Source organism: Solea senegalensis, linkage group LG4 (assembly GCF_019176455.1).
Source record: "Solea senegalensis isolate Sse05_10M linkage group LG4, IFAPA_SoseM_1, whole genome shotgun sequence".
Lineage (NCBI taxonomy): Eukaryota > Metazoa > Chordata > Actinopteri > Pleuronectiformes > Soleidae > Solea > Solea senegalensis.
This window is the reverse complement of record NC_058024.1, coordinates 24,202,240-24,216,911: the sequence shown is the minus strand read 5'-3', so window position 1 is coordinate 24,216,911 and position 14,672 is coordinate 24,202,240. Positions and strand designations below refer to the sequence as shown.

Genomic DNA, 14,672 nt, shown 5'->3' with positions numbered 1-14,672 from the left:
TTTCTATACAGCACTGAATATCATATCCTCTGAGGACACTCTTTGGGACACTGTCATGTAGTGTACAAGTAGGGAACGTCATAACGACACCCTTTTGGATTGGAAGGGCACCTATTACTTTTCTCCAGTAGAAAGTCACTCCTTTAGAGAGAATACTTTTTTATTTGTATTTTTGCTTTAGAGGCAAATTTAGGACAATTGCTCCCAGACGAGGACGCCACTGGTTTTATTAGTTTAGTTCTTACAGTATTTTTAGTTAAAGCTCCAGTATGTAACATTAAGGAGGGTGCATCAGCAGAAATGGAATATACTACCCATCATTATGTTTGTGTTGAGTGGGATGATACCACATTTTGTGTCCAATACTGATATCACAAACTCCACTATCTACCAATACCAATATTGGTCCAATTGAGTCATTTTAGACCATTTATGAGCTTTGAAGCTGTTAACAACACATTTGTGCACTGCTGAGTCACCTCAAAGACACAATTCTCCAACTGTGTAAATATTGCTCTTCTAAAAAGAACAAATAAACAGCCCAAACCTGCTTTTGCTGACCTTTATTTGCATTTTCATGTGCATAGTGGATTGGATATGATCAGATTTTTACATTTTTCACCTGCCCAATATCTAAACCAGTGATTTTGACCAGTATCGATACCAATACTAACCGATATCAATACCCATCCCCAGTTAAAATCTACAGTCTCGCCTTAGAAGTCTTTTTTTACTCACTGGGTCCAAAGTCCAAAGGTACATACAAACAACTTGACAAACTAAATTGGCAGTAATCCTTATAAAACAAAAAGGAGAAGATTACAGAGGCCACCTGCCATAAAACATCAAAGAAGTCAAAGAATCCTTGGGCAGAGTGGAAACTTGGAGGAGGGCTGTTGAAAGAGAGTGGCAGGAGTCCAAAGTAAGACAATATTCTTCTATCTTTATCTTTGCTCCAAAAGGTGATTCTGTTCAATTCTGCATACGGAGGCTTGGTTAATGTTTCTAATGGATTATGAGTGTGATTGTGCACGTTACATTTCGTCCTGTGGGGGGCAGTAATACGCCTACGAGCGTCTACGCCGCCATTTTCTTCAAGAAGCCGAAGAAGAGGAGCGTGCCGTCAGAGAGGAGCTACGCTAACAGGCTAACACGAGGCCCGGGGAAGATTTGTGAATCTGTTCCCCTCAGCCCCCTTTCTGGTAACAAAACCCGTTAAACCCGAGCTTCTTCCGCGGTGTCGGTGCAGGCGCTGCCCCCGCCCCATGCCCTCGGTGTGGATGGTAGACAGTTAGCCGGCGGAGCCGAAGAGCTAACCAGCCAGCAGTGCTGTTAAAAGATGGAGGATGAGGAGGTTGCCGAGAGCTGGGAAGAGGCAGCGGACAGCGGGGTGAGACACTCTACTGCACGTCGCACTTAAAACCTGTCCACAACCGTTATTGGCAGTTTATAGTTCTTTAATAGAACTACTAAATACAATTTTATATCCATTTTCTTATCAAAGACGGCAGCCTCTCTTCCTGGCTGAGCTACACGGGCCTAACTGCTCTGCAACGACACGGGAAGACGTCTCGTTTAATTCTCTCCACACAACTATTGTTAGTGTTATTATTCATTATTGGAAAGCTCCAGTGGCGTCCCCAAATGCTCAATTTCCTTTATTCTTGTTTTTATTTTTAACAACGTAGACTTAGTCCTGTACGTGGGCACCACTGTTTACACTCGTCTATGGCGGAAGTGACAGGCTGATCTGAAGAGAATCCAACACTGTAACGTTGTAATAAGTGGAACTACTGAAGTTGGTTTAATTTATTAGTCTTCGATCTACCCTTTATTTGTGAAAATGTGAAATGGGGACATTTTACAGCCTCGATTAGCTCCACATCTGTTGCGTGATTTATTTTCACAATAACCAGAAACATAATTATTAACAAATAAACAAAGAACACGCTACTTCTGCTGGTCTTGCTGCCAAAACAGTGTGCTGTAACTACTCTTAACATTTCACATAGAAAGTGAAAATGAGTAATAAGACAGAAAATGTGCTTGCTCTTGTTGGACAGCAGTAACAAATGAATGTTTTTATCTTCCTCTCTAGGAAATCGAGAGAAGGCTTGAAGCTAAGCTGAAAATAAATCAGGAAGCAAAGTAAGCAAACTGGAAATTTCCTAATAACCATTAATATGTGCCTTTTTTTTCTAGTAATTGTATTCTTTCCACACCGTGTGATGTTTGTAGGAAGTCGAGCTTGGGTTCAGGTGGTTCACTTGTGCGAACTGCTGTGGTAATCCAGGACGACTCTTTGCCTGCAGCACCCCCACCACAAATTAGAATTTTAAAGCGCCCTTCAAATAACGGTACTGCAGGAAACCCTGCAGCCTCATCTCGACCCTCCCAGCAGATGAAGTCTTTGGCCCAGAGGGAGGCAGAGTACGCAGAAGCCAGGAGAAGGATTTTAGGAAGTGCTTCTTCAGAGGAAACACCTCAGGAAAATCCCAGCCATGACAGGTAAAAGATATATATATATATATATATATATATATATATATATATATATACACACACCATAGTCCCAACAACAACCACCAATATTTGTTTATGTTGAGAGTATAAGAAATGCATATAAGTTAATCTTCACTCACTCCCATGTCATTAGGCCAGCTCGTATGAGTACACAGCAACCATCAGAGCCAGTTGGTCCACACAATCATGTGATCCGCCAGCCCACCGGCCCAGATGGTACCTCAGGCTTTCGACTGTGCAGATAAACTGGAACTGCCTGCTGCAAGAAAAAAAAAGTTATTTCCTTGGCCATAAATGGTGGCAGTTAAAGGGGTTGTGGGGTATGAAGAGCAGAGTTGTGGGATGATAGAAAATCTGACCGACAAATATGAAGACGTAGCATGGATTGTGATGAACTTCTCAGCCCCCTCTCTACTCTGCTTTCTGCTTTCGCCTTGTCTTTTCCCTCTGTGGAAGGTTGTAAGGGGCTGGCAGAGATCAACCCAAGACCAGAAACCGCTTCTGTTCCACACTGTGAACAGGTTTTTGCCTCGCACCCCTACTACACACTGTGATACTTTGGTGTACCATGAGGTGCCCTATGATTTTAAATCTGATTGGCCGGCCGTGTGCCAGGGCAACAGGCATCTGTCTCCTTAGGAGGATAAAGACCGCTTGTCAGTCTGTAGGAATCCCCATGGAGACATGCAAATGAACGAGCTGGCCACTCCCCTGATGGATTGTGGATCAGGGCTGGGGTTCCACTGGGATGCTGGCTCCAGTTTGTTGGCTTCATCCTAAATAAGGTGCTGAGAGTTGACTGTGTGTGTTCAGCAACTGGAGTAGAAATCGATAGAAGGTTGAGTAAAAGTGCTCTGTGCTCAAAACTGTGTTTTAATACTGCATTGGCCCAGACCAGCATTTTCCACAATCCACAGGCCTGTTTGACACCAGTGGCTATGATCTAAGAAGTGCCCTGTGGGCTCTCAGCCTGTGGCCAAAGATGAAAGATCAGAAGGACGAAGTGTCACTAAATCAAGCTTATTCAAGCAATAATAATCAAATAACTCCCTGGGTTTTTTGTTTTTTTTGTTGTGTGTTTTGTTTTTATTTGTCTAATTACTCATGCTGTGTTTTTGTTTTAAATAGTTTATATTGTTTCTCTCTCTTCACATGCATGCATGTGTGTGTGTGTTTCTTTTTGAGACATTCGTATATTTAATTTAGGTTGACCAATCATGTACCAGAATACAAAAAAATGTAGCCTCCATAAGCCATTTCACTGGTTGTTACATTAAAGTTCATGAAACTGGGGAGGAAAAAAAGTCAAACCCATCGCTGTATTGAACGTCTAAAGAAATCATGCATCTGTGTCAGTGTTGGTGTTGTCTCACAGATTTAAGTTAGGAGGCTTCAGTGTGTTTTTGACCAATTGTGTGCTATTAAAATAACGGTGGTTTAGATAAAACCATTACATGTCTAAGATGACATCGATTTCTGTCAGTTTCAGGCTAATATATGATGTTTTAATTTGTCTCTGACAGAATGAAGCCAGATTCCACTGCATAGTTTTACTAAATGTTTCTGTTTTTTGCCCCTGTCCCACCAGGGTTTTAAGAACATTGCCTGCTTGATTGCAACCAAGTGAAAATAAACTATTTTTGCACACTGAATGACATTAGATCAAAATACTGCCAAAACATTAGCAGTGACATTTAAATAAGACGTCTACAATCCATGAACCTGCATCAAGTAATGAACATTTAGACGCTTTGCCTTAAATAACAATTATCACTAGTTACAATGGGTAGTACTGGTTGATTTTACTCTTGTGCACATATTTTAACTCATTTGTTAGTTAAAAAATTCTTCATTACCTAAGACGCAGTTTATTAAATTGCACTATTATTATTATTTATTAAGTAATTAATTTTTTTTAGACACACCAAACCAAGCAGTACAGGTTGTGTCTGAGGAGGTTCTCAGTCACAGGTCATCTTCAGTACACTTGCTTGAGTTGAGTTTGAAGAGGTTTCACCTCTCCTCATTGTAAAGGTCGAGTGAGAATAAAATTAGAGGTTATTTTCATTTGGTAGAAACTGAAAATAAAAATACAGCATTTTTTGTAAGTGTACAACAGAGGTCTCAAACATGCGGTTCTGTAGATTTAAAGATTTATAGATACATTTTTCATCCTAAAGATATTTGTTTTTATTGTGAACTATATATATATATGTGTATATATATATATATATATATTGTTCTGTTTAAAAATGAACACTTTTCTTTTTGAAATTCTGTGAAATATAGTCACAAATTATACGATATGCGATATCATCATGGAATATTCTGATGTAATTTGAACTGAACAGTTCTTTCACTTCTTTTCACTTAACCAGCCCCTTCCTCCTGACCAGACGAGAGGTTCAGTGGCCCCCCAGGTCGTTTGAGGCCACCTGAAAATTACCTGATTGTATGGATAGTTTTGTATTATCCCAGAATGAGCCTTTTATATTTATATCACTACCATTTTGGACCACGGTGTTTTTAAAATAGTCAACAATGGACAAACTAATGATGCTAACTAACGGTTACATAGATTTTCTAACACACTTGGAAAGGAACGGCGAGGAGAGGGATATTCAGGTGCAACGTGGTACTTGACCAATAAATGTAGCTCTTAAATGGAACTTTCAAATGTATTTCATTTTAAACATCTAACTTTACACAGCGTAGATCAAACTAAAACCTCTTCATTTCTGCTCCACTTACACGTCAGAGTTGTTTGTTGTTCCCCAAAGCTGTGTTGTATTTTAATATACAGTATTTTTTTGCTTTACGATAATTGTAAAGAGGAGGACGTGCAAGGTTTTTTAGTAAAAAATCGACAATTCATCATTTAAGGTTGATAGTTAACGCAAATATCAGTCATCCTGTAACCTGTGTTTTACCCCTGATGCTGTTTTCCATTCAGCCAACGGATGTGTTTGATGTCATAATTCATTTCAAACTTGGAAAAACGACATGTGAAAACCCTTTAATAAACATTCTTCAAATGACGAAGAGCTGAGTATCTTTTGTATTTTTTGTTAAACCTGGTTTCTCAAGCAGAAATGTGTAAGAATTTTCCATAAGGACGTTATGAATCAAACAAAAACTAAAAAAGCTTCCACAAAAGTATTTTTGGTTACTTCTGTGCGGCTATTGACAGTAAAAGAAAAAGTACAGTTATTTATATACTTACAATTACATACCATAACATGTTGATAAACTTAGATTTGTCAATGAATGTAACATTTTCAGACTTCTTTACACACTTGTAATGGACAGAAGAGTCATTTAAGAAGTAAAAAACAAACTATCATTATTATTATTATTGTTGTTATTATAAATTGTCTTTGTCTTTATTTGCCTTTCTTACATAAAATAAACATTAAAACACATAAGTTGAAAATATTAAATCTTTAAAATTGGGCAGCCCATGGCCAAGTGGAAAGGGAACTTGACTTGTAACCAGAGGGTCGCCGGTTCCAATCCCCACCCGGCCAAAAAGGGCTGGGGTACCCGTGAGCAAGGTACCCAACCCCCAATGCTCCCCGGGCGCTACTCAGTGTAGCAGCCCACTGCTCCTAATTCTAGGATGGGTCAAAATGCAGAGGAATACTTTCCCTAAGGGGATTAATAAAAACTAACTATATGTATACACGTATATACAGTATATATACACATACATATATATAAAAATACACATACATATATATACATACATATTTATATATGTATAACCCAGTTTTGGGAACACTTGTTTTTTTCAAAAATGTTTTTTCACATAACCTTAAAAACATGTTTTTGAACCATCACATGCATATCTTATAAAGAACAAATAATTAGTAGATAAAAGTTTTAATATCTCAACAATATAGTATGACGATGACATAACTGCCTCCAGTGATTCCCACCCTGAGCTCAACAGCAACAAGTACGTCCGTCACCCACAAGAGGGAGTATAACACCACCATCTGTGCTCATTGGCTTCGACCATCCTAACGACAGGGGGCGCTGTTTAAATAAGCACCGCTGCTCCTGTCGTTCTCCCTCGGCTCCAGCAGCAGTGGTTGGGTGTCCATTGAAAGTCGGAAGTTGGTGTTTTAGTTTAGTGAAACTTGACAAAATGGCAGAAGACAACACTTACGAGTCGATGCTCTGCGTGAAGCCCGAGGTTCACGTCTACCGGATCCCACCGCGAGCCTCAAACCGCGGATATCGGTAACTATGACCCCCAGAGAGCGGCGGCGTTTCGAGTTGACAAGTGTCGTCCAGCGGAGCTAATTTAAAGGAAATACACCCATTATCGGACAGAGAGTAGTTTGAATGTTGATTTGTGACGTCACCTCGTCTCTCTGTTGGTTGCAGTTGAAACTTACCGCATACACGTTGCTTCGTGTTAGTGTTTGTGTTTAATGGACGCGGTTTATTCGCCGTTGTGTGGCTATCGAGTACCGCTGTCTAAAGCGCCCGCTTTATCTGCGCACGGAAATCGGACACCACCGACATCAGCAGCCAGCTCACCTCAGTTTACCTGTGTCTCACACCTGCTGACACTTCCAAACTAAAGTTTAAGAGAGTTGGTGGAGTTAAATGCTGACTCAGCAAAGAGCACAGCTCATGGCAGACTTTACCTCCAGGAGCGGAAAAGACCTTAACCGGAGTCTTGCTTAATTTTATGGCTGCAGCTAACGATTTCTTACATAATTGATTAGCCTGCTGACTATTGTCTTTATTATTTGTTCAGAGAGTGTTGATGATGGTCTTAAGAGGCTTGTTTTGTCCACAACACATAATTATACAGTTAAATACAGCGTTGTAATAATGTATTTGTTATGTGGAGCAGTGAAACCAGAACATGTTCATTTTTGAGAAGCTGAAAAACCACAATAACTACTAAAGTGCATCATCTTGATTCCTTCAATGATAACTTAGTACGTTAAGTGATTTTTTTTTGTATATCACCATGCATACAAAAGACCATTAAGAATAAATAAAACACTTAAAAGGCGCTGTTTGCAAACAAGTAAAAGTTGTGAATGAATAAACACATTATTACGTTTACTAAGATTCACTTTAATACACATTTGTTTCACTTTAGGCAGAAATTCTAAGATAGTTGGCATTTCTCAAGGTCTCATTTCCATCTTCCTGGAACTTTAAAATTTCACTTCCTCCTGCTGTCCTCAGCGACAGCAGCTCATGAAAATAAATAATGATGGAGTCAGCTGTTCCTGTGAATGACACTCAAACAAACCTTTGTTTTCTCCAGTGCTGCTGACTGGAAACTGGATGAACCTGCATGGAGCGGTAGGATGAAAATCACTGCGAAAGGCAAGATGGCCTACATAAAGTTAGAAGACAAAAACTCAGGTAAACAATATCTGCTTATGTTGAGTCTGTGTGTTCTGCCTGTGTCCATAACCTAACTCTTTGTATGTCTCCCAACTCTGGCCTGCAACTAACAATTACTTTTATAATCAAGTCATTTGTTGACCATATTCTCTGAGTTGTTTGGTCCCTAAAATGTCAGAAAATTCCCCAAAAACCTGTAAAAGGCAAAAGTTTCAGTTTACTGTCAAAGGGAAATCAGAATATATATTCACATTTAAGATGCTGAAAACAAAGCAAACAATTTGAATCCCATTCACTGATTATCAAAATAGTTGCTGAATAATTTAGGAGTCAATTAATAATTGATTAATGGAAGAATTGTGGCAGCAATACTCGGGAACTAACAACACACAACTACAGTATGCTCTTTGTGAAACTTTTACGAGGCTCAGACTTGGGGCCAAAAAAGTTATGACAATTAAAAAAAATATATGGAAGTTAATGTCAAATAATTTAAGATTGTTTTTGCTCCCATGTGAAAGTTGAAGAAACCAGTCAGTTGAGATGTTTTTAACACTCATTAACAGAGCAATATTTAACAATTTTATGAAGTCTTTTTCTGCAATAAATTATATACACATACTTAAAAAAAGTCTTGTAATAATTGTAACAGTCTCCTCAGAACTGACTCCTTTAGTTGTGTAACTTAACTTTCCACAGCCACAAGTGCACAAAATATGAGCAAAACGGTGAAAATTTAAAGTCAGTCATTACTTTTAACCTTCAGAGCAGCACTTACGAGTGTAATGACATGTAAAGTAATGTAATGTAATGTAGCCAGAAAGACGCCACAGAAACCTCAGCAGTTAAGGCTTCAAACCGCGAGAAGTAGAGCCTCATTCTGCTGCTCTGCTCTGCTCAGAGGCGCTGGAGTGAATATACAGTGATGTTCGTTTGCAGCGGTTTGTCACTTTCACTGTTAGGTCGCAGATGATGGTGATTAAAACATTTAAAAACACATAACATATGATTAAAAGCACAGGTACACAGGTCTCTTTGTCATGGATTAGTTGTAATAAAAACCCAACCAAAGCATTTCTACTGGTTTACTTGCAAAAGGTGATGATAAGTTTAATTTAAATCATCCAAAGTTGTCAGGTTACGTAAGAGCATCTTGCTTTAAGCACTTCCTTTCAACCTCAATATATAAACTAGGCTCAACACTGACAAGTTTGTGTGTGCTTGTCAAAGGATGTTATCAAAACATGGAAATATTTGCATTTACTGTCATTATTGTCAACAGCAGATTCTTGTAACGAGCTTGCTTGACATTAACAAGCTGTTAGAGTTCACGTGTGTGACTGGATTTGGCTCATGGTACAGTTTGAGTTTCAGCTTTACTGTCCTGACCTACTGCAGGTGTGACTATTGGCGTATTTCCACCGGCTCTACTCGTCTCTGCGCGACATGGCAGTTTTAACCTACTGTATCTACAGTTCGGCGCTGTTCGGCTTGATTTCTGTCCACACGTCTCCAGAGTACAGACTCCTTCTCCACAGACTACAGTGTTGTCCCAAAATACACCAGACTCCTCTGTTAAATATAGACATTTCCCTGGTAGTTGTTGGAGATTAACCCACCTTTTTAGGATTGTTAAGTAGTTAAGTGATCTACAGTTCAGCGCTGTTTGGCTTGATTTCTGTGTGGGACGTCTCTTCCTGTGACGGCACTCTGGCCAGTCAGACCAGTCATCGCATAGTACCTACTCAGCACAAGTGTGTACTACTCAGTACCTACTGTGGCGAGGCGAGTAGAGCTGGTGGAAATACGCCATATGTCACAGAGGATACACTTTACACCTGCCATTAGAATGCTTTTTCTTCTTTAAAGTTGCATTTCCATCATTCTCTGTGACGTTTTCCTAATATGTGTTTAAAGTGCCTGTGAATGATCTGGTTTTGTGGGGGTTTTTTTTCTCCAGCCTTGTCATTAGATTGTTTAACACACAGTAATTACTCCTGAGACACAATGTGGTGTTCATGTGTTTTGTTTTTTTTGCAGGAGAGTTGTTTGCACAAGCTCCAGTTGACCAGTATCCAGGTTGTGTAGTTGAAGCAGTCACAGACTCCAGCAGGTATTTCGTGGTCCGGATAGAGGACGGCAATGGTAAGACACTCTCATGAGGGCTTAACTAGAATGATATTATGGCATGACTGAGACCACATTCAGACCTGGTACTGGCATCCATCCATCCTGACTGATCCAAGTACAGAAGACCTGATTCAATCACAAAAACCACACGAGGACTCATGTTTAAATCTTTAAACTAATCCGTGCCTATACATGTAATGCATACTTAATATACATTACTTTATTTGTTTTCACCACCACTGTCCTGATTTCTTTTTTCTAATCATCATGTTGATGCAGAGTCATATTTAGAAGCTCTTCATCAGTGATCCGATAACTGAGAACAGATGTTGAAACCAGGTCTGAGCTTGTCATTGTGTGTGTGTGTGTGTGATCATCAGCATCGTTGTAACATGAACCGTAAGACTTAAACCGCATTTCTCACTCTGGATTTGTTAAAATAAAGAAGACTAATCAGTTTATTTTTTGTGTCTGTATTACAGTAATGTACTGCATTTGTTTAATGCGTTATTGTGTGATGAAAAAGCCGTTCTCATGTGTTTTTGTGTCGTTGGATTGATCGAAGGTCGTCATGCTTTTATTGGCCTGGGTTTTGCCGATCGTGGCGATTCATTCGACTTCAACGTTGCTTTACAAGACCATTTTAAGTAAGTTTGCATTTTATTATCCGTGAATGTATTATCTGCAACATTGAAGCTATGTGAGCATCTAGATTCTAAGTCATCTTAGTCATAATTATCCAAAAGTCACGGAATCAGTAGGGACTGGGATTTTTTCAAACTGTAGTAGCAACATCACCAATCCAGTTTAATTCTTAATACCATGTTAAAGTGTAACTATGTGAAAAATGTACAGTTATACTAATCTGCTCTCAAACTCTATCTGTGAAGGTGGGTAAAGCAAGAAGGGGAGCTTGCAAAAATGGAAGCTTGTGAGAGCGCGGCACCCAAACTGGACCTGAGCTTCAAAGAGGGGCAGACGATCAAGATCAACATTGGGGTGAGAGATATCGCCATCAATTTATCCATTGTTGAAGTCATTTCCAACCTTTTTGATAATTGACTTCGGTTTGAGTGTTTTTTTATATATGTGTGTGTGTGTGTGTGTGTATATGTATGTGTGTGTATATATATATATATGTGTATATATATATATATATATATATATATAGTTTTTCAGCTGCATAAATGTGAATATTCTGGTTTGTTTGCTCATTAAAACAGAATAATTTTAGTCCCCAAAGAATGAAACAATTCATCGAGAAGATAATCGCAGCCCTGTTAACGATAATGAAATTTAACTTGAAATCACCTGTGATTTCTGTCGGCCACAGAACATCAAGAAGAAGGAAACGGTCGGTGCCAAACCACGGCCGATGGGTGGAGGTCTTCTCCCACCTCCACCCGGAGCAAAGGCTGGAGGCGTCATACCGCCTCCTGGAGGACAGCAGACAGTCCCAGCTGTTCACAGTAACACTGGTGAACACCCTGTTGTTGTTGTTTTTTAAATATCTGATCAGATGTGTGAGGTAAACATCATTAATGCTTTCCATCATTGTCTTTCTCCAAACACCAGCCTCCCTCTTAGACTTTGGTTCCCATCCACCTGCAGCCCTGCCTAGTTCTGACATGTGGGGAGACTTCACATCTGCCGGTTCCAAGTAAGTTTTTGTTTAGTAATCCATCTCATCTGTCATCTTATCATGTTTGTATTAAAGCTGCTGTGCATCATTTGTTGTTTGTTATTGACAATGATATTATTCTGCCTGTGTTTGGTCTTCTTGAACAGAAATGATGTTACATTATTTGTTTGCTATGTTCCATCATTTGGGCTCTGTCAAGCAGTACTATCAGACCCTGACCGAAGGAGTGTTTGTGTGTATATAGCAGCAGCACAGGGGCAGGAGAGGCAGGAAGTGTTTATCCTGTTAAACTGCTGAACAACTGTTTTTTTTTTGTTTTTTTTTGAGCCGTAGAATTCACATCTGAAACTTTCCATGAGCTTAGTTTGTGTTTTCAGTCATAATCGAACCCAGGGTCTGCAACCTGTGGAGCCACGAAACCTATTTGACCCATAAAATTAAGATAATTTTGTGAAGAGTTTTTTTTTTTCATGCAGATATAATATATACTCTATATAAACAAACGATACTTTGTTCCATTTAGGAAATTTAGCAACTACAAAGTACAAAAACTATGTTCGTTTATACCCAACCTCTTATAAAGTGGAGACAAAAAAATAAGATACGGATTTATGTTGACTGTCCTTCCACTGTTTGTGGAAAAGTAATGAAATTTAAAGTAAATGTGAACTTCTTCATGTACACTTTACTTCATTTAAGCGTCAAAGCTAAAGGGAGCCACTGCAGAGGGGCAGAAGAGCCACATGCTCTAAAATACTAGTGTAATATGGCTGTTTTTCCTCCGTCTGTCTGTGACATAAAACAGAACATTTCCTGTGTGCGGCACAGGAAATGTGACATGAAATCCAAGCGTCATTATACTAAGAAACACACAGAGTCTAGTGGAGCTGATAAGTGGAAATACGAGAACTCATTTGACAATCGTTTGGCTCTAACAGACATTTGTCTGTTTACTGAAGTTATGCACAAACAGCTTAAAGGTAGGGTTGCAGATCCAGGAAAAACTGTCCAAGCAGGCTCAAAAGTCCAGACTTCCCTCCAAAGCTCCGCCTCCAGAGCACAGGAACATGTAACAAACACAGATTCACGAGAATCGTCATTTTTCGACATTTTTCATTTTTGTGACAATGCATTAATTAATAAATTGGTTACAATCCCAGTGTGAAGAGGATTTTACTCCCTAACTTAACCTTTTTAAATGTTGCACACTTTGTTAGACTTGAGTCTTCCCTCACTACGTCTGTCATTGTCGTCCTCCACAGCTCCAGTACAGATGCTGAGAAACCAGGATGGGTGCAGTTTAGCTGAGTTGTGAGGAAAATGTGCGCACACTTGGGTTCCATACATTCCGTGGACCGGACCATTGTGGCGGAAAAGAAGCTAAAAGAGAGAGAGAGAGAGAGGAACTGTTAGTATAAGAACTTGACTGGCTCACTCACTGCACTTGATAAACATAGCCAGCTGACCAACACACTCTGAAGGAACAAACACAGCAATGTACATATATATAATTTTTTTTGGGGGTTTCTTCCCACTTTTGCTATGCAGTGAGATCTGTCAGGTCACCACTCATCTCATAGCTCTCTGCAAATGTGAGCGTTACTGGTGGTTGAAGGAAAACACACTCACAGGTAACAGCGCCTGTCCGTTCATTGCCTTAAATCACGAACATGTGATCACGTCCCTCTCCGTCGTTACACCTCCATCATCTCAGAGTTCTCTTTCTGCGTTTTAGTTTTCTTTATCATGTGGTTCACCGTAGTGAAGTATCCACGTTTTTGTGAAGCTATGTTTGTTTGTTTTCTGGTTACTCCTCCATCTAGATCTTATGTTTGCCTTTGGTTAGTTTTACAATGTAAAGTAAAAAGTTCTTAAGCCCACGTCACAAAATACAGAGACAAAACGTTTTAATCACAGCGTGGGAATTAAGTCGCGATCGCCATTTTCACATCGTCATCCATTTTTTCTCGTTCATGTTTCAAGTTTGAAAATGCTTTGTCTTTTTGTGTTTTCGTCTTCGTGTCTTCTGCTTGTATGTTCCTCTTTTTTTTCTTTTTTTTTTTAAATGTGCCTTTTACCAAATTGAGTTTTCCTAATTTCGCTACGAATATTTGATTAAGTGCCTTTCTGACAAAGAAAAAGATCTAAAAATTTATAAAAAAATGCAAGCCCGTGTTTTCTTGTAAATAAACTCTATATTTCAGTGGCTGTTTCCTCTGTGTTACCGTTTGGTCCAAACCTGGAATTGATGATGTTCTGGAATGTCTCGATTTGTCCAAAAACCAAAATGACTCAGTTTGAACAATTTCTTTGTCAAATGCAGCAAAAAAGCAAAGGAAATATTCACATTTAAGAAGCTGAAACAATCAGAAATCTTGGTTTAATCATGAAAAAAGCTTCAATCTGATTCATTGATTATCAAAATAGTTGACGATTATTAATTAAGTAATTGATTAATTGTTTCAGCTGTAGTCTACATGTAGAAAAAGCTGTGAAATGTCCCCTTCTTTTTTTTTTGCATTTCCACAAATAAGTCAAATGTTTCACAAAAACCAGAAACAGTGTTTTAATTTAAAGAATCTACAGCTTCTCGGGGACAATCCAGTCCACTTTTGACAAGTCTTAAGCAGGTTTAGAGGACAAACCCAGTGAAATGTACATTTTTCTGGATTTATTTCCCCCAATATCACAAATAAAGAAAAAAAAATAAAAAATAAAAACTTTGTGATATGACTGTATACTCAGATATAGATCATTTTATTTTTAGAAAAGGATTTTAAAATACTTATTCAACTAATTTTTAATCAGGCAATTCTTCCATTTGTTTTAGTTTTTAATTAATATGACGTTTACCCAATAATATAAGAGTAAAATTACCTGAGACCAGAGTGTTTTCAGGGTTTTTTAGGGTTTTTTTCCACACTAAATCCACACCGAGTGTGTGCAGTGTGTCAGTGGAAGTCCCTCCCCGGAAAAAGCACACGCACATGCAGCAGCG

At 38.9% G+C, this 14,672-nt stretch overlaps 2 protein-coding genes across 2 annotated transcripts; both read left to right on the top strand.

Moving 5' to 3' along the window:
- Positions 1–1,096: 1,096 nt before the first annotated feature.
- On the top strand, positions 1,097–5,565 carry LOC122768737 (SUZ domain-containing protein 1-like). Its single transcript, XM_044024935.1, has 4 exons — positions 1,097–1,390; positions 2,099–2,148; positions 2,239–2,508; positions 2,657–5,565. Exons 1-4 carry the CDS (start codon positions 1,340–1,342, stop codon positions 2,766–2,768), a joined length of 483 nt encoding a protein of 160 aa, XP_043880870.1. The 5' UTR covers positions 1,097–1,339; the 3' UTR covers positions 2,769–5,565.
- A 1,016-nt stretch (positions 5,566–6,581) lies between these two features.
- Positions 6,582–13,877, top strand: necap2 (NECAP endocytosis associated 2). The gene is made up of 8 exons (XM_044022999.1): positions 6,582–6,768; positions 7,820–7,920; positions 9,943–10,047; positions 10,598–10,679; positions 10,923–11,031; positions 11,366–11,510; positions 11,608–11,692; positions 12,937–13,877. Exons 1-8 carry the CDS (start codon positions 6,674–6,676, stop codon positions 12,980–12,982), a joined length of 768 nt encoding a protein of 255 aa, XP_043878934.1. The 5' UTR covers positions 6,582–6,673; the 3' UTR covers positions 12,983–13,877.
- Positions 13,878–14,672: the final 795 nt, after the last annotated feature.